A 23225-nucleotide genomic window follows, 5' to 3' on the forward strand; every position below is an offset into this window, starting at 1 on the left:
GGTACGATGCGTTAGAGCGGGCACGATGCGTTAGAGCGGGCGATGCGTTAGAGCGGTACGATGCGTTAGAGCGGTGCGATGCGTTAGAGCGGCACGATGCGTTAGAGCGGTACGATGCGTTAGAGCGGCGAGAGCGGTACGATGCGTTAGAGCGGCACGATGCGTTAGAGCGGTACGATGCGTTAGAGCGGTACGATGCGTTAGAGCGGCACGATGCGGTACGATGCGTTAGAGCGGTACGATGCGTTAGAGCGGTACGATGCGTTAGAGAGGTACGACGCGTTAGAGCGGTACGATGCGTTAGAGCGGTATGATGCTTTAGAGCGGCACGATGCGGTGATGCGTTAGAGCGGTACGATGCGTTAGAGCGGTACGATGCGTTAGAGCGGTACGATGCGGTGATGCGTTAGAGCGGTACGATGCGTTAGAGCGGTACGATGCGGTGATGCGTTAGAGCGGCACGATGCGTTAGAGCGGCACGATGCGTTAGAGCGGTACGACGCGTTGATGCGTTAGAGCGGCACGACGACGCGTTAGAGCGGCACGACGCGTTAGAGCGGCACGATGCGTTAGAGCGGTATGATGCGGTGATGCGTTAGAGCGGTACGATGCGTTAGAGCGGCACGATGCGTTAGAGCGGCACGATGCGTTAGAGCGTGATGCGGTGATGCGTTAGAGCGGCACGATGCGTTAGAGCGGCACGATGCGTTAGAGCGGCACGACGCGAAAGAGCGGTACGACGCGATGACGCGTTAGAGCGGTACGACGCGTTAGAGCGGTACGACGCGTTAGAGCGGTACGATGCGTTAGAGCGGTACGATGCGGTGATACCTTAGAGCGGTACGATGTGTTAGAGCGGTACGATGCAGTGATGCGTTAGAGCGGTACGATGCGTTAGAGCTGTACGATGCGTTAGAGCGGTACGATGCGGTGATACCTTAGAGCGGTACGATGCGTTAGAGCGGTACGATGCGTTAGAGCGGTGCGATGCGGTGATGCGTTAGAGCGGTACGATGCGTTAGAGCGGTACGATGCGGTGATGCGTTAGAGCGGTACGATGCGATAGAGCGGTACGACGCGAAAGAGCGTGCGACGCGATGACGCGTTAGAGCAGTACGACGCGATGACGCGTTAGAGCGGTACGACGCGTTAGAGCGGTACGACGCGTTAGAGCGGTACGATGCGTTAGAGCGGTACGATGCGGTGATACCTTAGAGCGGTACGATGCGTTAGAGCGGTACGATGCAGTGATGCGTTAGAGCGGTACGATGCGTTAGAGCTGTACGATGCGTTAGAGCGGTACAGAGCGGTACCATGCGTTAGAGCGGTGCGATGCGTTAGAGCGGTACGATGCGTTAGATCGGTACGATGCGTAAGAGCGGTACGATGCGTTAGAGCGGTACGATGCGTTAGAGCGGTACGATGATTTAGAGCGGTACGATGCGTTAGAGCGGTACGATGCGCTAGAGCGGTACGATGCGGTGATGCGTTAGAGCGGTACGATGCGTTAGAGCAGTACGATGCGTTAGAGCGGTGCGATGCGGTGATGCGTTAGAGCGGTGCGATGCGTTAGAGCGGTACGATGCGTTAGAGCGGTACGATGCGTTAGAGCGGTACGATGCGGTGATGCGTTAGAGCGGTACGATGCGTTAGAGCGGTACGATGCGTTAGAGCGGTATGATGCGGTGATGCGTTAGAGCGGCACGATGCGTTAGAGCGGTATGATGCGGTGATGCGTTAGAGCGGCACGATGCGGTGATGCGTTAGAGCGGCACGATGCGATAGAGCGGTGCGTCACGACACGATAGAGCGGCACGTCACGACACGATAGAGCGGTACGTCGCGATAGAGCGGTGCGTCGCGATACGACGCGATAGAGCGGTACGACGCGGTACACTGCGTTAGAGCGGTACGACGCGTTAGAGCGGTGCGATGCGTTAGAGCGGCACGACGCGTTAGAGCGGCACGACGCGTTAGAGCGGCACGACGCGTTAGAGCGGTACGACGCGTTAGAGCGGGCGTGCGTTAGAGCGGTACGATGCGTTAGAGCGATACGATGCGTTAGAGCGGGCGTGCGTTAGAGCGGCACGATGCGTTAGAGCGATACGATGCGTTAGAGCGGGCGTGCGTTAGAGCGGTACGACGCGTTAGAGCGGCACGACGCGTTAGAGCGGTACGATGCGTTAGAGCGGTACGATGCGTTAGAGCGGTACGATGCGTTAGAGCGGTACGATACGGTGACGCGTTAGAGCGGTACGACACGGTGACGCGTTAGAGCGGTACGACGCGTTAGAGCGGTACGACGCTGTACGATGCGGTGACGCGGTACGATGCGTTAGAGCGGTACGACGCTGTACGATGCGGTGATGCGGTACGACGCGTTAGAGCGGCACGTCGCGTTAGAGCGGTACGGCGCGTTAGAGCGGCACGGCGCGTTAGAGCGGTACGACGCGTTAGAGCCGTACGACGCGTTAGAGCCGTACGACGCGTTAGAGCCGCACGACGCGTTAGAGCGGTACGACGCGTTAGAGCGGTGCGACGCGTTAGAGCGGTGCGATGCGTTAGAGCGGTACGATGCGTTAGAGCGGTACGATGCGTTAGAGCCGGCACGATGCGTTAGAGCGGCACGATGCGTTAGAGCGGTACGATGCGTTAGAGCGGCACGACGCGTTAGAGCGGCACGACGCATTAGAGCGGTACGACGCGGTGATGCGTTAGAGCGGTGATGCGTTAGAGCGGTACGATGCGTTAGAGCGGTACGATGCGTTAGAGCGGGCGTGCGTTAGAGCGGTACGATGCGTTAGAGCGGCACGATGCGTTAGAGCGGCACGATGCGTTAGAGCGGCACGATGCGTTAGAGCGGCACGATGCGTTAGAGCGTACGATGCGTTAGAGCGGTACGATGCGTTAGAGCGGCACGACACGTTAGAGCGGTACGATGCGTTAGAGCGGTACGATGCGGCACGATGCGTTAGAGCGGTACGATGCGTTAGAGCGGTATGATGCTTTAGAGCGGCACGATGCGGTGATGCGTTAGAGCGGTACGATGCGTTAGAGCGGTATGATGCGTTAGAGCGGTACGATGCGGTGATGCGTTAGAGCGGTACGATGCGTTAGAGCGGTACGATGCGGTGATGCGTTAGAGCGGTACGATGCGTTAGAGCGGTACGATGCGTTAGAGCGGCACGACGCGTTGATGCGTTAGAGCGGCACGACGCGTTAGAGCGGCACGACGCGTTAGAGCGGCACGACGCGTTAGAGCGGCACGATGCGTTAGAGCGGTATGATGCGGTGATGCGTTAGAGCGGCGATGCGTTAGAGCGGTACGATGCGTTAGAGCGGTACGATGCGTTAGAGCGGTACGATGCGTTAGAGCGGTACGATGCGTTAGAGCGGTACGATGCGGTGATGCGTTAGAGCGGTACGATGCGTTAGAGCGGTACGATGCGTTAGAGCGGTGCGACACGAAAGAGCGGTGCGACGCGATGACGCGTTAGAGCGGTACGACGCGTTAGAGCGGTACGACGCGTTAGAGCGGTACGATGCGTTAGAGCGGTACGATGCGGTGATACCTTAGAGCGGTACGATGCGTTAGAGCGGTACGATGCAGTGATGCGTTAGAGCGGTACGATGCGTTAGAGCTGTACGATGCGTTAGAGCGGTACGATGCGGTGATACCTTAGAGCGGTACGATGCGTTAGAGCGGTACGATGCGTTAGAGCGGTGCGATGCGGTGATGCGTTAGAGCGGTACGATGCGATAGAGCGGTACGACGCGAAAGAGCGGTGCGACGCGATGACGCGTTAGAGCAGTACGACGCGATGACGCGTTAGAGCGGTACGACGCGTTAGAGCGGTACGACGCGTTAGAGCGGTACGATGCGTTAGAGCGGTACGATGCGGTGATACCTTAGAGCGGTACGATGCGTTAGAGCGGTACGATGCAGTGATGCGTTAGAGCGGTACGATGCGTTAGAGCTGTACGATGCGTTAGAGCGGTACAGAGCGGTACCATGCGTTAGAGCGGTACGATGCGTTAGAGCGGTACGATGCGTTAGATCGGTACGATGCGTAAGAGCGGTACGATGCGTTAGAGCGGTACGATGCGTTAGAGCGGTACGATGATTTAGAGCGGTACGATGCGTTAGAGCGGTACGATGCGCTAGAGCGGCACGATGCGGTGATGCGTTAGAGCGGTGCGATGCGTTAGAGCAGTACGATGCGTTAGAGCGGTACGATGCGGTGATGCGTTAGAGCGGTACGATGCGTTAGAGCGGTACGATGCGTTAGAGCGGTGCGATGCGTTAGAGCGGTACGATGCGGTGATGCGTTAGAGCGGTACGATGCGTTAGAGCGGTACGATGCGTTAGAGCGGTACGATGCGTTAGAGCGGTATGATGCGGTGATGCGTTAGAGCGGTACGATGCGTTAGAGCGGTATGATGCGGTGATGCGTTAGAGCGGTACGATGCGGTGATGCGTTAGAGCGGTACGATGCAATAGAGCGGCACGTCACGACACGATAGAGCGGTACGTCACGACACGATAGAGCGGTGCGTCACGACACGATAGAGCGGTACGTCGCGATAGAGCGGTACGTCGCGATACGACGCGATAGAGCGGTACGACGCGGTACACTGCGTTAGAGCGGTATGACGCGTTAGAGCGGTACGATGCGTTAGAGCGGTACGACGCGTTAGAGCGGCACGACGCGTTAGAGCGGTACGACGCGTTAGAGCGGTACGACGCGTTAGAGCGGGCGTGCGTTAGAGCGGTACGATGCGTTAGAGCGATACGATGCGTTAGAGCGGGCGATGCGTTAGAGCGGTACGACGCGTTAGAGCGGTACGATGCGTTAGAGCGGTACGATGCGTTAGAGCGGTACGATGCGTTAGAGCGGCACGATGCGTTAGAGCGGTACGATGCGTTAGAGCGGCACGATGCGGTGACGCGTTAGAGCGGTACGATACGGTGACGCGTTAGAGCCGGTACGACGCGTTAGAGCGGTGCGACGCTGTACGATGCGGTGACGCGGTACGATGCGTTAGAGCGGTACGACGCTGTACGATGCGGTGATGCGGTACGACGCGTTAGAGCGGTACGTCGCGTTAGAGCGGTACGACGCGTTAGAGCGGTACGTCGCGTTAGAGCGGTACGGCGCGTTAGAGCGGCACGGGCGCGTTAGAGCGGCACGACGCGTTAGAGCCGTACGACGCGTTAGAGCCGTACGATGCGTTAGAGCCGTACGACGCGTTAGAGCGGTACACTGCGTTAGAGCGGTACGATGCGTTAGAGCGGTACGATGCGTTAGAGCGGCACGATGCGTTAGAGCGGTACGATGCGTTAGAGCGGTACGATGCGTTAGAGCGGTACGATGCGTTAGAGCGGTACGATGCGTTAGAGCGGTACGATGCGTTAGAGCGGCACGACGCGTTAGAGCGGTGCGACACAGTGTCCCGTTAGAGCGGTACGACACAGTGTCCCGTTAGAGCGGTACGACACAGTGTCCCGTTAGAGCGGTACTCCGCATTAGAGCGTTACGACGCGGATACGAGTTAGTCTCCTATGAGCCCTAGTCAACAGTAGTGCACTATAAAGGGAATAGGGTGCCATTGGCGTAATGCCCGACTAGCATCACCACCCTGGATGGCTCCGACCTAGAATATGTGGACATCTATAAGTACCTAGGTGTCTGGCTGGACTGCAAACTCTCCTTCCAGACTCATATCAAACATCTCCAATCTAAAATCAAATCTAGAGTCGGCTTTCTATTCCACAACAAAGCCTCCTTCACTCACGCCGCCTAACTTACCCTAGTGAAACTGACTATCCTACTGATCCTCGACTTCGGCAATGTCATCTACAAAATAGCTTCCAACACTCTACTCAGCAAACTGGATGCAGTTTATCACAGTGCCATCCGTTTTGTCACTAAAGCACTTTATACTACCCACCACTGCTCTTGTCGGCTGGCCCTCGCTACATATTCGTCGCCAGACCCACTGGCTCCAGGTCATCTACAAGTCCATGCTTGGTAAATCTCCGCCTTATCTCAGTTCACTGGTCACGATGGCAACACCCACCCGTAGCACGCGCTCCAGCAGGTGTATCTCACTGATCATCCCTAAAGCCAACACCTCATTTGGCTGCCTTTCGTTCCAGTTCTCTGCTGCCTGTGACTGGAACGAATTGCAAAAATCGCTGAAGTTGGAGACTTTTATCTCCCTCACCAACTTCAAACATCTGCTATCTGAGCAGCTAATCGATCGCTGCAGCTGTACATAGTCTATCGGTAAATAGCCCACCCAATTTACCTACCTCATCCCCATACTGTTTTTATTTATTTAATTTTCTGCTCTTTTGCACACCAATATCTCTCTCTACCTGTACATGACCATCTGATCATTTATCACGCCAGTGTTAATCTGAACCCAATAGTAGACACTAGTAGTAGGCACTTCAACCAGATGCAGACAAACAATGACTGAAATATGTTGATACCCAACGAACACTTATTTACCAGGTCGTTGTTTGGCTCATGTGAAAAATGGATTCACCAGAGCTTAGTGTCTGTCTCTGAGGACTACATTCATACATAATAGCATCATATTTTCTTAAAAAGTGCACTACTGTTGACCAAGGCCCATAGGGAATAGGATGGTATTTGGGATGCAGTCATTAGCAGAGCTTTCCCCACAGACCAGACTTCTCCCTCTGGAGACCTCTAGTCACATCTGAAATAGATGCATTAGCATGGCTATATTAGATACGTCTGCATTCCTCAAACTCTCCTTCCTTCTCACTCCTTCCCAGACTAAGGGGTTGATAGGGTAGCTAGTCAGCCTCCTAAATTACACCCTATTCCCCATGGGCCCTGGTCAATAGCAGTGCACTACAGCCCTATGGAGTCTGGGTCAATATAGTGTACTACATGGGGAATAGGGTACCATTTGGGATGCTGATTAGGGTGAATCTAACTGACGTGACACGTTAACAGAAGCAGGGAAGTCTCAAACTGCCGCGGTGCTCAATGCTCTTGTCTGAGCTGAGAAAACACCAGCTTCTTTCTGTCTTTTCCACACACTCAGACCTTTGACTTTCACAAGGCCTCAAGGCATACGGATTAACATGACGTGTACTCAAAGTGTACGCCGACCAACTGTCAAGTGCCAATTACATTTTCAACCTCTCCCTGACCCAGTCTGTAATACCTACATGTTTCAAGCAGAACACCATAGACCTTGTGCCCAAGAACGCCAAGGTAATTGCTGCAGGTAACCCTGCATCACTTACATCTGTAGCCATATGAAGTGCTTTGAAAGGCTGGTCATGTCTCACATCAACACCATAATCCCGGAAACCCTAGACCCACTCCAATTTGCATACCGCCCCAACAGATCCACAGATGACGCAATCTCTATCACACTACCCTTTCCCACCTGGATAAAAGGAACACCTATATGAGAATGCTGTTCATTGACTACAGCTCAGCGTTCAACACCACAGTGCCCTCAAAGCTCATCACTAAACTAAGGACCCTGGGACTAAACACCTCCCTCTGCATCTGGATCCTGGACTTCCTGACGTGTCGCCCCCAGGTGGTAAGGGTAGGCAACAACATCTCCATCCTTAATTAGAAGAAGTTTACAACCACCAAGACCCTTCCTAGAATTGGCCGCCCAGCCAATCTGAGTAATCTGAGGAGAAGGGTCTTGGTCAGGGAGGTGAACAAGAACCCAATGGTCACTCTGACAGAGCTCCAGAGTTCCTATGTGGAGTTGGGAGAACGTTCCAGAAGGCAACCATCTCTGCAGCACCCCACCAATCAGGCCTTTATGGTAGAATGGCCAGACGGCAGTCACTACTCAGTGGACTGGGAGACTAGTCAGGATTGAGGGACAGATGAACAGATCAAAGTACAGAGATCCTTGATGAAAACCTGCTCCAGACAGAGCACTTAGGACCTTAGACTGGGGGCGAAGGTTCACCTTCCAACAGGACAATGACCCTAAGCACACAGCCATGACAACGCAGGAGTGGCTTCCGGACAAGTCTCAATGTCGTTGAGTGGCCCAGCCAGAGCCAGGACTTGAACCGGATCGGACATTTCTGGAGAGACCTGAAAATAGCTGTGCAGCGACGCTCCCCATCCAACCTGACAGAGCGTGAGAGGATCTGCAGAGGATCTGCAGAGAAGAATGGGAGAAACTCCCCTAATACAGGTGTGCCAGGCTTGTAGGGTCGTTCCAAAGAAGACTCGAGGCAGTAATCGCAGCCAAAGTTGCATCAACAAAGTACGGCAGGGTAGCCTGGTGCTTAGAGTGTTGGACTAGTAACCGAAAGGTTGCAAGTTCGAATCCCCAAGCTGACAAGGTACAAATCTGTCGTTCTGCCCCTGAACTGGCAGTTAACCCACTGTTCCTAGGCCGTCATTGAAAATAAGAATTTGTTCTTAACTGACTTGCCTGGTTAAATAAAGGTAAAATAAATAATTAAATAAATAAATAAATTGAGTAGGGGATCGGAATACTTATGTAAATGTCATATTTCTGTTTTTTACTAATTTTTCCAAAGAAATTATAAAGATGTTATATGCCTTGTGATTATTGTGTAGATTGATGGGGGAAAAAACAACGTAATCAATTTTAGAATAAAGCTGTAATGTAACAAATTGTTGAAAAAGTCAAGGGGTCCGGTCCTCTCCTGGTGTACCGGACTACTTCCTGAATGCACTGTGTATATACAGCACCAGGTTTAACTTGGTTCATCGTGCTCTAGCGAGTGGCATTCCAGGTGCCTGCAGGCTGACCTCGGTCGTCAGGTGAACGGTGTTTCCGCCAACACATTGGTGTGGCTGGCTTACGGGTTAAGCAGCCGGACGTTAAGATGCTCGGTTTGGCGGGTCATGTTTCGCAGGACGCGTGACTCGACCTTCGACCCCGAGTTCTTTAGGGAGACAAAATGATAATGTGTAGAATTGCAGAAAATTTAAACCTGCAGATTTCTCTCCACCAACAGAAAGGGTGTGAACAGTTTGTGTCATTAACAGTACTTAGTTTTACCTCAGAGGAGGAAGAAGAAAGATAACACCTTTGTGTCCCAAATGGCACCCGGTCAAAAACACTTCATAGGGAATAAGGGTGCCGCTTGGGACAAAACCCTCACCTGGCTGTTTCGGACATTCCTGTTTTGGGCCCATAGAACTAGACGTGGTCGCGCAGGGGGGGCGTGGGATCTTCCCCAATGCTGGAAGGGGGTCCCTGAGTGAAAACGTTCGTAATAGGGTGCCATTTAGAACTCAGCCATGGAAATACCCAGCAAAGGGATTTGTACTGTGGTGTTCACACTCAGGCTGCTGTCAGTTTTACCTCAGAGGAGGAAGAAGAAAGATAACACCTTTGTGTCCCAAATGGCACCCGGTCAAAAATACTTCATAGGGAATAAGGGTGCCGCTTGGGACAAAACCCTCACCTGGCTGTTTCGGACATTCCTGTTTTGGGCGGTGCCATCAGACTGTTAAACAGCCACCAACCACTAACATTGAGTGGCTGCTGCCAACACACTGTCATTGACACTGACCCAACTCCAGCCACTTTAATAATGGGAATTGATGGGAAATGATGTAAATATATCACTAGCCACTTTAAACAATGCTACCGTATATAATGTTACTTACCCTACATTATTCATCTCATATGCATACGTATATACTGTACTCTATATCATCGACTGCATCCTTATGTAATACATGTATCACTAGCCACTTTAACTATGCCACTTTGTTTACTTTGTCTACATACTCATCTCATGTGTATATACTGTACTCGATACCATCTACTGTATGCTGCTCTGTACCATCACTCATTCATATATCCTTAAGTACATATTCTTTATCCCCTTACACTGTGTATAAGACAGTAGTGCACAACAACAAAGACTTAAAACCAGACATGTTACATTGTTCAACTCCTCCTTGAATGCATCATTTGGCATGACAACTCAGGCATCCTGTTAGTCCCAGCAGCATACCGTGAGGGTCACAGCTTTTAAATGTCTGGTTTTTTGCTAGTCATGCACTTCCAGTACCTTCAGAAAGTATTCCTACCCCTTTTCTCACAACATCCACACAACATAGCCCATTATTGCAAATTTATTGAAAATTAAATACAGAAATATCTCATTTACATAAGTATTCACACCCCTAAATCAATACTTTGTAGAATCACCTTTGACAGTGGTTACAGCTGTGAGTCTTTCTGGGTAATTCTCTAAGAGCTGTGAGTCTTTCTGGGTAATTCTCTAAGAGCTGTGAGTCTTTCTGGGTAATTCTCTAAGAGCTGTGAGTCTTTCTGGGTAATTCTCTAAGAGCTGTGAGTCTTTCTGGGTAATTCTCTAAGAGCTGTGAGTCTTTCTCGGTAATTCTCTAAGAGCTGTGAGTCTTTCTGGGTAATTCTCTAAGATCTGTGAGTCTTTCTGGGTAATTCTCTAAGAGCTGTGAGTCTTTCTGGGTAATTCTCTAAGATCTTTCCACACCTGGATTGTGCAACATTTGCCCATTTAAAAAATAAAAATAAACTTCTAAAGTTAAACATTCTTCAAGTTCTGTCAAATTGGTTGATGATCATTGAGAGACTGCCATTTTCAGGTTTTGCCATATATGTAAGTAAAAAACAACAACAATTTAATCCATTTTAGAATACGGCTATAACATAACAAAATGTGGAAAAAGTCATGGGTCTGAATCAAAATCAAATGTATTTATAAAGCCCTTCTTGGATTAGCGGATATCTCAGTGCTGTACAGAAACCAGCCTAAAACCCCAAACAGCAAGCAATGCAGGTGTAGAAGTACAGTGGCCAGGAAAAACTCCCTAGAAAGGCCAAAACCTAGGAAAAAACTCAGGTCTCAGGTCCTCCGAGAAAGAGAGAGAGAATTAGAGATGGCATACTTAAATTCACACAGGACACTGGATAAGACAGGAGAAGTACTCCAGATATAACAAACTGACCCTAGCCCACCGACACAAACTACTGCAGCATAAATACTGGAGGCTGAGACAGGAGGGGTCAGGAGACACTGTGGCCCCATCCGATGATGCCCCTGGACAGGGCCAAACAGGAAGGATATAACCCCACCCACTTTGCCAAAGCACAGCCCCCACACCACTAGATGGATATCTTCAACCACCAACTTACCATCCTGAGGCAAGGCCGAGTATAGCCCACAAAGATCTCCGCCATGGCACAACCCAGTACTTTACAAATTATGGGGGGGCGGTGGGGGGTGTAGAGATATATATATATGTGTGTGTGTGTGTGTGTGTGTGTGTGTGTGTGTGTACAAAAAATATGAGGGGGTTGGAAATGGAACAATTACATTGATAGAAGCAAAAATCTATATGCAATATACCCCCTAAAAAAATAAAGGTGACTGGCAGGGGGTGGCAACGGACGCTGTCTAGGGGTGACCTAGTTAGCTACTGTTGTCGCCCCGTTTCCTTTTCTGTGGAGTTTATCAGCGGTTGGAATCCAACGTTATGGTGCATTACCATCTCCTGGTGTACTGGATCCCTCCTGGTGTACTGGACCTCTCCTGGTGTACTGGACCTCTCCTGGTGTACTGGACCCCTCCTGGTGTACCGGACCCCTCCTGGTGTACCGGACCCCTCCTGGTGTACCGGACCCCTCCTGGTGTACCGGATCCCTCCTGGTGTACCGGATCCCTCCTGGTGTACCGGACCCCTCCTGGTGTACCGGACCCCTCCTGGTGTACCGGACCCCTCCTGGTGTACCGGATCCCTCCTGGTGTACCGGATCCCTCCTGGTGTACCGGACCTCTCCTGGTGTACCGGATCCCTCCTGTTGTACCGGATCCCTCCTGTTGTACTGGATCCCTCCTGGTGTACCGGATCCCTCCTGGTGTACCGGATCCCTCCTGGTGTACCGGATCCCTCCTGTTGTACCGGATCCCTCCTGGTGTACCGGATCCCTCCTGGTGTACCGGACCCCTCCTGGTGTACCGGATCCCTCCTGGTGTACCGGATCCCTCCTGTTGTACCGGATCCCTCCTGGTGTACTGGACCCCTCCTGGTGTACTGGACCCTCCTGGTGTACCGGACCCCTCCTGGTGTACCGGACCCCTCCTGGTGTACCGGACCCCTCCTGGTGTACCGGACCCCTCCTGGTGTACCGGACCCCTCCTGGTGTACCGGACCCCTCCTGGTGTACCGGACCTCTCTTGGTTACCGGACCTCTCCTGCCTGTGTACTGGACCTCTCCTGGTGTACCGGACCTCTCCTGGTGTACCGGACCTCTCCTGCCTGTGTACTGGACCTCTCCTGGTGTACCGGACCTCTCCTGCCTGTGTACCGGACCTCTCTTGGTTACCGGACCTCTCCTGCCTGTGTACCGGACCCCTCTTGGTGTACCGGACCTCTCCTGGTGTACCGGACCTCTCCTGCCTGTGTACCAGACCTCTCCTGCCTGTGTACCGGACCTCTCCTGCCTGTGTACCGGACCTCTCCTGCCTGTGTACCGGACACCTCCTGCCTGTGTACTGGACCTCTCCTGGTGTACCGGACCTCTCCTGCCTGTGTACCGGAGTCATAGCTTAGAAATGGACCAATAGAAGTATTCAAGGGAACGCCCACATGCAGGAACGCCCCGAATTGCGGGCCGCAATTGTACCCTTCTTGGCTGGACTGCCTCCTCTAGAAACTAAAAGACAGGAATTCCATGTTAATTTTGGAGAAAGAGACTACCTATCATTGTTGTTTTCTGAATTCCTCCACGTAAAATACAGTTCTCTTCATAGAAACACCAGCTAGATCAATGGTCTGAAGTTCACTAGCCATTATGTAATAACAAATCAATCACTCAAATGTAGCCTGGTAGTAACAGGTATAATTAGTGTTACTGCTGGTATCAAAGCAACTTAATAGGTCAATTGTGAACATGGTATTGGTAAGGTTTTCCATGTCCTAAATAATATCTTTGTACTGATGATAATGGGAACATCATGGTTTACTTACTAGGGCCGGTTGCTCCCCAGGGAGCATCATGGTTTACTTACTAGGGCCGGTTGCTCCCCAGGGAACATCATGGTTTACTTACTAGGGCCGGTTGCTCCCCAGGGAGCATCATGGTTTACTTACTAGGGCCGGTTGCTCCCCAGGGAACATCATGGTTTACTTACTAGGGCCGGTTGCTCCCCAGGGAGCATCATGGTTTACCTACTAGGGCCGGTTGCTCCCCAGGGAACATCATGGTTTACTTACTAGGGCCGGTTGCTCCCCAGGGAGCATCAGGGTTTACCTACTAGGGCCGGTTGCTCCCCAGGGAGCATCAGGGTTTACCTACTAGGGCCGGTTGCTCCCCAGGGAGCATCATGGTTTACTTACGGGCCGGTTGCTCCCCAGGGAACATCATGGTTTACCTACTAGGGCCAGTTGCTCCCCAGGGAACATCGTGGTTTACTTACTAGGGCCGGTTGCTCCCCAGGGAACATCAGGGTATACCTACTAGGGCCAGTTGCTCCCCAGGGAGCATCATGGTTTACTTACTAGGGCCAGTTGCTCCCCAGGGCAATGGTTTACATCAGGGCATTTACCTACTAGGGCCGGTTGCTCCCCAGGGAGCATCAGGGTTTACCTACTAGGGCATCAGGGAACATCAGGTTTACCTACTAGGGCCGGTTGCTTGCCCCAGGGAACATCAGGGTTTACCTACTAGGGCCAGTTGCTCAGGGTTTACCTACTAGGGCCAGTTGCTCCCCAGGGAACATCAGGGTTTACCTACTAGGGCCAGTTGCTCCCCAGGGAACATCAGGGTTTACTTACTAGGGCCGGTTGCTCCCCAGGGAACATCAGGGTTTACCTACTAGGGCCGGTTGCTCCCCAGGGAACATCAGGGTTTACCTACTAGGGCCGGTTGCTCCCCAGGGAACATCAGGGTTTACCTACTAGGGCCGGTTGCTCCCCAGGGAGCATCAGGGTTTACCTACTAGGGCCGGTTGCTCCCCAGGGAACATCAGGGTTTACTTACTAGGGCCGGTTGCTCCCCAGGGAACATCAGGGTTTACCTACTAGGGCCGGTTGCTCCCCAGGGGGCCGGTTGCTCCCCAGCATCAGGGTTTACTTACTAGGGCCGGTTGCTCCCAGGGAGCATCAGGGTTTACTTACTAGGGTTGCTCCCCAGGGAGCATCAGGGCTCCCCAGGGGGTTTACTTACTAGCCGGTTGCTCCCCAGGGAACATCATGGTTTACCTACTAGGGCCGGTTTATCATGGTTTACTTACGGGCCGGTTGCTCCCAGGGAGGGAGCATCAGGGTTTACTAGGGGCCGGTAGGAGCATCAGGGTTTACTTACTAGGTTGCTCCCCAGGGAGCATCATCAGGGTTTACATCAGGGTTTACTAGGGCCGGTTGCTCCCCAGGGAACATCATGGTTTACCTACTAGGGCCGGTTGCTCCCCAGGGAGCATCATGGTTTACTTACGGGCCGGTTGCTCCCAGGGAACATCAGGGTTTACTTACTAGGGCCGGTTGCTCCCAGGGAGCATCAGGGTTTACTTACTAGGGCCGGTTGCTCCCCAGGGAGCATCAGGTTTACTTACTAGGGCCGGTTGCTCCCCAGGGAGCATCAGGGTTTCAGGGTTTAGGGAGCTCAGGGTTTACTAGGGCCGGTTGCTCCCAGGGAGCATCAGGGTTTACTTACTAGGGCGGTTGCTCCCCAGGGAGCATCAGGGTTTACTTACTAGGGCCGGTTGCTCCCCAGGGAACATCAGGGTTTACTTACTAGGGCCGGTTGCTCCCCAGGGAACATCATGGTTTACCTACTAGGGCCGGTTGCTCCCCAGGGAGCATCATGGTTTACTTACGGGCCGGTTGCTCCCCAGGGAACATCATGGTTTACCTACTAGGGCCGGTTGCTCCCCAGGGAACATCAGGGTTTACCTACTAGGGCCTCCCAGGTTGGTTTACTCCCTCCCAGGGAACATCAGGGTTTACTTACTAGGGCCAGGTTGCTCCCCAGGGAGCATCATGGTTTACCTACTAGCCGGTTGCTCCCAGGATCATGCATCAGGGTTTACCTACTAGGGCCGGTTGCTCCCCAGGGAGCATCAGGGTTTACCTACTAGGGCCGGTTGCTCCCCAGGGAACATCATGGTTTACCTACTAGGGCCAGTTGCTCCCCAGGGAACATCATGGTTTACCTACTAGGGCCGGTTGCTCCCCAGGGAGCATCATGGTTTACCTACTAGGGCCGGTTGCTCCCCAGGGAACATCAGGGTTTACCTACTAGGGCCAGTTGCTCCCCAGGGAACATCAGGGTTTACCTACTAGGGCCGGTTGCTCCCAGGAACATCATGGTTTACTTACTAGGGCCGGTTGCTCCCTACTAGGGAAACATCAGGGTTTACTTACTAGGGAGCATCAGGTTTACTTACTAGGGCTCCCCAGGGAACATCAGGGTTTACCTACTAGGGCCAGGGAACATCAGGGTTTACTTACTGCTCCCAGGAACATCAGGGACTTACATCCCAGGGAGCATCAGGGTTTACTTACTAGGGCCGGTTGCTCCCCAGGGAATCAGGGTTTACAGCCAGGGAACATCAGGGTTTACCTACTAGGGCCGGTTGCTCCCCAGGGAACGTCAGCCATCAACAACTTCTCTTCATCACACTCTGTTCTGGGCTGTCTTCTCAATCTCCTTCCACTAATGATTTGTGTATACCTTGCGTTATTATCAGTGTGTGACTTTGTCTGCCGTCCCTCCTCCCTCCAGCTGTGTACGTCCCACCTGCCCAGCCCCTCTGATGCCCCTAACCACTACCAGGCTGTGTGTCGGGCGCTCTACGCCGAGACCAGAGAGCTACGCAGCTTCCTGGAGAAGATCAGGAGTGCCAAAGAGGTGAGAACGCCCCTGACTCAGCAGCAACTGATCAGTTTGACAAAATGTGTGTTGGAGAGGCCCCGGACTCAGCAGCAGCTTGAGAAAACGTGTGTTGGAGAGACGTGTGTTTTCAGCCTTCTGAGTGGGAAGAGGTGCTGCCGTGCCCTCTTCACGACTGTGTTGGTGTGTGTGTGGACCATGATGGGTCCTAAGGGAAGTGGACACTGAGGTGTGTGTGTGGACCATGTTAAATCCTTAGGGAAGTGGACACTGAGGTGTGTGTGTGGACCATGTTAAATCCTTAGGGATGTGGACACTGAGGTGTGTGTGTGGACCATGTTAAATCCTTAGGGATGTGGACACTGAGGTGTGTGTGTGGACCATGTTAAATCCTTAGGGAAGTGGACACTGAGGTGTGTGGACCATGTTAAATCCTTAGGGATGTGGACACTGAGGTGTGTGTGTGGACCATGTTAAATCCTAAGGGAAGTGGACACTGAGGTGTGTGTGTGGACCATGTTAAATCCTTAGGGAAGTGGACACTGAGGTGTGTGTGTGGACCATGTTAAATCCTTAGGGATGTGGACACTGAGGTGTGTGTGTGGACCATGTTAAATCCTTAGGGATGTGGACACTGAGGTGTGTGTGTGGACCATGTTAAATCCTTAGGGAAGTGGACACTGAGGTGTGTGGACCATGTTAAATCCTTAGGGATGTGGACACTGAGGTGTGTGTGTGGACCATGTTAAATCCTTAGGGAAGTGGACACTGAGGTGTGTGTGTGTGGACCATGTTAAATCCTTAGGGATGTGGACACTGAGGTGTGTGTGTGGACCATGTTAAATCCTTAGGGATGTGGACACTGAGGTGTGTGTGTGTGTGGACCATGTTAAATCCTTAGGGAAGTGGACACTGAGGAACTTGAAGCTCTGTGTTGCATAACAACACCTCAGAATATCTCCAACAGTGTGCTAAAATCTCTCTTCCTCCTGTAGAACCTGCGGCGGATGGAGGGAGACACACGAGAGGAACCAGACATAGATCTCAACGAGCTACAGAATGCTGACTGGGTAAGAGTAACGGGAAAGCCTGGGAACAGTGGGTTAACTGCCCGTGGAGAGCGGTCCACAATCCTCTCTCATATCTCTTAACACAGTACACTACATGTCCAAAAGTATGTGAACACCCCTTCAAATTGGTGGATTCGGCTATTTCAGCCACGCTGACAGGTGTTTAAAATTGAGCACACAGCCATAGACAAGCATTGACAGTAGAATGGCCTTACTGAAGAGCTCAGTGACTCTCAAGCTGGCACAGACATAGGATGCCACCTTTCCAGCATTGTCAGTTTGTTACATTTCTGCCCTGGTCACCTGTAAGGGCTGTTATTGTGAAGTGGAAACCTCTAGGACCAACTACAGCTCAGGCGCAGAGTGGTAGGCCACACAAGATCACAGAATGGGACCGCAGAGTGGTAGGCCACACAAGCTCACAGAATGGGACCGCAGAGTGGTAGGCCACACAAGCTCACAGAATGGGACCGCAGAGTGGTAGGCCACACAAGCTCACAGAATGGGACCGCAGAGTGGTAGGCCACACAAGCTCACAGAATGGGACCGCAGAGTGGTAGGCCACACAAGCTCACAGAATGGGACCGCAGAGTGGTAGGCCACACAAGCTCACAGAATGGGACCACTGAGTGGTAGGCCACACAAGCTCACAGAATGGGACCACTGAGTGGTAGGCCACACAAGCTCACAGAATGGGACCGCAGAGTGGTAGGCCACACAAGCTCACAGAATGGGACCGCAGAGTGGTAGGCCACACAAGCTCACAGAATGGGACCGCAGAGTGGTAGGCCACACAAGCTCACAGAATGGGACCACTGAGTGGTAGGCCACACAAGCTCACAGAATGGGACCGCAGAGTGGTAGGCCACACAAGCTCACAGAATGGGACCACTGAGTGGTAGGCCACACAAGCTCACAGAATGGGACCGCAGAGTGGTAGGCCACACAAGCTCACAGAATGGGACCGCAGAGTGGTAGGCCACACAAGCTCACAGAATGGGACCACTGAGTGGTAGGCCACACAAGCTCACAGAATGGGACCGCAGAGTGGTAGGCCACACAAGCTCACAGAATGGGACCACTGAGTGGTAGGCCACACAAGCTCACAGAATGGGACCGCAGAGTGGTAGGCCACACAAGCTCACAGAATGGGACCGCAGAGTGGTAGGCCACACAAGCTCACAGAATGGGACCGCAGAGTGGTAGGCCACACAAGCTCACAGAATGGGACCACTAAGTGGTAGGCGACACAAGCTCACAGAATGGGACCGCCGAGTGGTAGGCCACACAAGCTCACAGAATGGGGCCGCAGAGTGGTAGGCGACACAACCTCACAGAATGGGACTGCAGAGTGGTAGGCCACACAAGCTCACAGAATGGGACCGCCGAGTGGTAGGCGACACAAGCTCACAGAATGGGACCACCGAGTGGTAGGCCACACAAGCTCACAGAACGATACCGCTGAGTGGTAGGCCACACAAGCTCACAGAATGGGACCACTGAGTGGTATGCACATAAGCTCACAGAATGGGACCACTGAGTGGTAGGCCACACAAGCTCACAGAATGGGACCCCCGAGTGGTAGGCCACACAAGCTCACAGAATGGGACCGCCGAGTGGTAGGCCACACAAGCTCACAGAATGGGACCGCCGAGTGGTAGGCCACACAAGCTCACAGAATGGGACCGCAGAGTGGTAGGCCACACAAGCTCACAGAATGGGACCGCAGAGTGGTAGGCCACACAAGCTCACAGAATGGGACCGCAGAGTGGTAGGCCACACAAGCTCACAGAATGGGACCGCAGAGTGGTAGGCCACACAAGCTCACAGAATGGGACCGCAGAGTGGTAGGCCACACAAGCTCACAGAATGGGACCGCAGAGTGGTAGGCCACACAAGCTCACAGAATGGGACCGCAGAGTGGTAAGCCACACAAGCTCACAGAATGGGACCGCAGAGTGGTAGGCCACACAAGCTCACAGAATGGGACCGCGGAGTGGTAGGACACGTAAGCTCACAGAATGGGACCGCGGAGTGGTAGGACACGTAAGCCCACAGAATGGGACCGCGAAGTGGTAGGACACGTAAGCTCACAGAATGGGACCGTGAAGTGGTAGGACACGTAAGCTCACAGAATGGGACCGCGAAGTGGTAGGACACGTAAGCTCACAGAATGGGACCACGAAGTGGTAGGACACGCAAGCTCACAGAATGGGACCGCTGAGTGGTAGGCCACGTAAGCTCACAGACTGGGACAGCGGAGTGGTAGGACACGTAAGCTCACAGAATGGGACCGCGGAGTGGTAGGACACGTAAGCTCACAGAATGGGACCGCGAAGTGGTAGGACACGTAAGCTCACAGAATGGGACCGCAGAGTGGTAGGACACGCAAGCTCACAGAATGGGACCGCAGAGTGGTAGGCCACACAAGCTCACAGAATGGGACCGCAGAGTGGTAGGCCACACAAGCTCACAGAATGGGACCGCAGAGTGGTAGGCCACACAAGCTCACAGAATGGGACCGCAGAGTGGTAAGCCACACAAGCTCACAGAATGGGACCGCAGAGTGGTAGGCCACACAAGCTCACAGAATGGGACCGCAGAGTGGTAGGCCACACAAGCTCACAGAATGGGACCGCAGAGTGGTAGGCCACACAAGCTCACAGAATGGGACCGCAGAGTGGTAGGCCACACAAGCTCACAGAATGGGACCGCAGAGTGGTAGGCCACACAAGCTCACAGAATGGGACGGCAGAGTGGTAAGCCACACAAGCTCACAGAATGGGACCGCAGAGTGGTAAGCCACACAAGCTCACAGAATGGGACCGCAGAGTGGTAGGCCACACAAGCTCACAGAATGGGACCGCAGAGTGGTAAGCCACACAAGCTCACAGAATGGGACCGCAGAGTGGTAGGCCACACAAGCTCACAGAATGGGACCACTGAGTGGTAAGCCACACAAGCTCACAGAATGGGACCGCAGAGTGGTAGGCCACACAAGCTCACAGAATGGGACCGCAGAGTGGTAGGCCACACAAGCTCACAGAATGGGACCGCAGAGTGGTAGGCCACACAAGCTCACAGAATGGGACCGCAGAGTGGTAAGCCACACAAGCTCACAGAATGGGACCGCAGAGTGGTAGGCCACACAAGCTCACAGAATGGGACCGCAGAGTGGTAGGCCACACAAGCTCACAGAATGGGACCGCAGAGTGGTAGGCCACACAAGCTCACAGAATGGGACCGCAGAGTGGTAGGCCACACAAGCTCACAGAATGGGACCGCAGAGTGGTAGGCCACACAAGCTCACAGAATGGGACCGCAGAGTGGTAGGCCACACAAGCTCACAGAATGGGACCGCAGAGTGGTAGGCCACACAAGCTCACAGAATGGGACCGCAGAGTGGTAGGCCACACAAGCTCACAGAATGGGACCGCAGAGTGGTAGGCCACACAAGCTCACAGAATGGGACCGCAGAGTGGTAGGCCACACAAGCTCACAGAATGGGACCACTGAGTGGTAGGCCACACAAGCTCACAGAATGGGACCGCAGAGTGGTAGGCCACACAAGCTCACAGAATGGGACCGCAGAGTGGTAGGCCACACAAGCTCACAGAATGGGACCGCAGAGTGGTAGGCCACACAAGCTCACAGAATGGGACCGCAGAGTGGTAGGCCACACAAGCTCACAGAATGGGACCGCAGAGTGGTAGGCCACACAAGCTCACAGAATGGGACCGCAGAGTGGTAGGCCACACAAGCTCACAGAATGGGACCGCCGAGTGGTAGGCCACACAAGCTCACAGAATGGGACCGCAGAGTGGTAGGCCACACAAGCTCACAGAATGGGACCGCCGAGTGGTAGGCCACACAAGCTCACAGAATGGGACCGCAGAGTGGTAGGCCACACAAGCTCACAGAATGGGACCGCAGAGTGGTAGGCCACACAAGCTCACAGAATGGGACCGCCGAGTGGTAGGCCACACAAGCTCACAGAATGGGACCGCAGAGTGGTAGGCCACACAAGCTCACAGAATGGGACCGCAGAGTGGTAGGCCACACAAGCTCACAGAATGGGACCGCCGAGTGGTAGGCCACACAAGCTCACAGAATGGGACCGCAGAGTGGTAGGCCACACAAGCTCACAGAATGGGACCGCAGAGTGGTAGGCCACACAAGCTCACAGAATGGGACCGCAGAGTGGTAGGCCACACAAGCTCACAGAATGGGACCGCAGAGTGGTAGGCCACACAAGCTCACAGAATGGGACCGCAGAGTGGTAGGCCACACAAGCTCACAGAATGGGACCGCAGAGTGGTAGGCCACACAAGCTCACAGAATGGGACCGCAGAGTGGTAGGCCACACAAGCTCACAGAATGGGACCGCAGAGTGGTAGGCCACACAAGCTCACAGAATGGGACCGCCGAGTGGTAGGCCACACAAGCTCACAGAATGGGACCGCCGAGTGGTAGGCCACACAAGCTCACAGAATGGGACCGCCGAGTGGTAGGCCACACAAGCTCACAGAATGGGACCGCCGAGTGGTAGGCCACACAAGCTCACAGAATGGGACCGCAGAGTGGTAGGCCACACAAGCTCACAGAATGGGACCGCAGAGTGGTAGGCCACACAAGCTCACAGAATGGGACCGCCGAGTGGTAGGCCACACAAGCTCACAGAATGGGACCGCCGAGTGGTAGGCCACACAAGCTCACAGAATGGGACCGCAGAGTGGTAGGCCACACAAGCTCACAGAATGGGACCGCAGAGTGGTAGGCCACACAAGCTCACAGAATGGGACCGCAGAGTGGTAGGCCACACAAGCTCACAGAATGGGACCGCAGAGTGGTAGGCCACACAAGCTCACAGAATGGGACCGCAGAGTGGTAGGCCACACAAGCTCACAGAATGGGACCGCAGAGTGGTAGGCCACACAAGCTCACAGAATGGGACCACCGAGTGGTAGGCCACACAAGCTCACAGAATGGGACCGCCGAGTGGTAGGCCACACAAGCTCACAGAATGGGACCGCCGAGTGGTAGGCCACACAAGCTCACAGAATGGGACCGCCGAGTGGTAGGCCACACAAGCTCACAGAATGGGACCGCCGAGTGGTAGGCGACACAAGCTCACAGAATGGGACCGCAGAGTGGTAGGCCACACAAGCTCACAGAATGGGACCGCAGAGTGGTAGGCCACACAAGCTCACAGAATGGGACCGCAGAGTGGTAGGCCACACAAGCTCACAGAATGGGACCGCAGAGTGGTAGGCCACACAAGCTCACAGAATGGGACCGCAGAGTGGTAGGCCACACAAGCTCACAGAATGGGACCGCCGAGTGGTAGGCCACACAAGCTCACAGAATGGGACCGCAGAGTGGTAGGCCACACAAGCTCACAGAATGGGACCGCAGAGTGGTAGGCCACACAAGCTCACAGAATGGGACCGCAGAGTGGTAGGCCACACAAGCTCACAGAATGGGACCGCAGAGTGGTAGGCCACACAAGCTCACAGAATGGGACCGCCGAGTGGTAGGCCACACAAGCTCACAGAATGGGACCGCAGAGTGGTAGGCCACACAAGCTCACAGAATGGGACCGCCGAGTGGTAGGCGACACAAGCTCACAGAATGGGACCGCCGAGTGGTAGGCGACACAAGCTCACAGAATGGGACCGCCGAGTGGTAGGCCACACAAGCTCACAGAATGGGGCCGCCGAGTGGTAGGCGACACAAGCTCACAGAATGGGACCGCCGAGTGGTAGGCGACACAAGCTCACAGAATGGGACCGCCGAGTGGTAGGCGACACAAGCTCACAGAATGGGACCGCCGAGTGGTAGGCCACACAAGCTCACAGAATGGGACCGCAGAGTGGTAGGCCACACAAGCTCACAGAATGGGACCGCCGAGTGGTAGGCGACACAAGCTCACAGAATGGGACCGCCGAGTGGTAGGCGACACAAGCTCACAGAATGGGACCGCCGAGTGGTAGGCCACACAAGCTCACAGAATGGGGCCGCCCAGTGGTAGGCGACACAAGCTCACAGAATGGGACCGCCGAGTGGTAGGCGACACAAGCTCACAGAATGGGACCGCCGAGTGGTAGGCGACACAAGCTCACAGAATGGGACCGCCGAGTGGTAGGCCACACAAGCTCACAGAATGGGGCCGCCGAGTGGTAGGCCACACAAGCTCACAGAATGGGGCCGCCGAGTGGTAGGCCACACAAGCTCACAGAATGGGGCCGCCGAGTGGTAGGCCAC

The 23225-nt window shown here is 53.9% G+C and overlaps 1 protein-coding gene across 1 annotated transcript in view; it reads left to right on the top strand.

Moving 5' to 3' along the window:
* Positions 1–23225, top strand: part of LOC118399014 (protein spire homolog 1-like) — a 166615-nt gene that overhangs the window by 42630 nt on the left and 100760 nt on the right. The window contains exons 4-5 of the mRNA XM_052473169.1: positions 15784–15909; positions 16887–16961. Of these exons, the coding sequence (XP_052329129.1) occupies positions 15784–15909; positions 16887–16961 (201 nt within the window). The remainder of the gene's footprint in view (positions 1–15783; positions 15910–16886; positions 16962–23225) is intronic.

Source organism: Oncorhynchus keta, chromosome 20 (genome assembly GCF_023373465.1).
Source record: "Oncorhynchus keta strain PuntledgeMale-10-30-2019 chromosome 20, Oket_V2, whole genome shotgun sequence".
NCBI classification, from domain to species: Eukaryota; Metazoa; Chordata; class Actinopteri; order Salmoniformes; family Salmonidae; genus Oncorhynchus; species Oncorhynchus keta.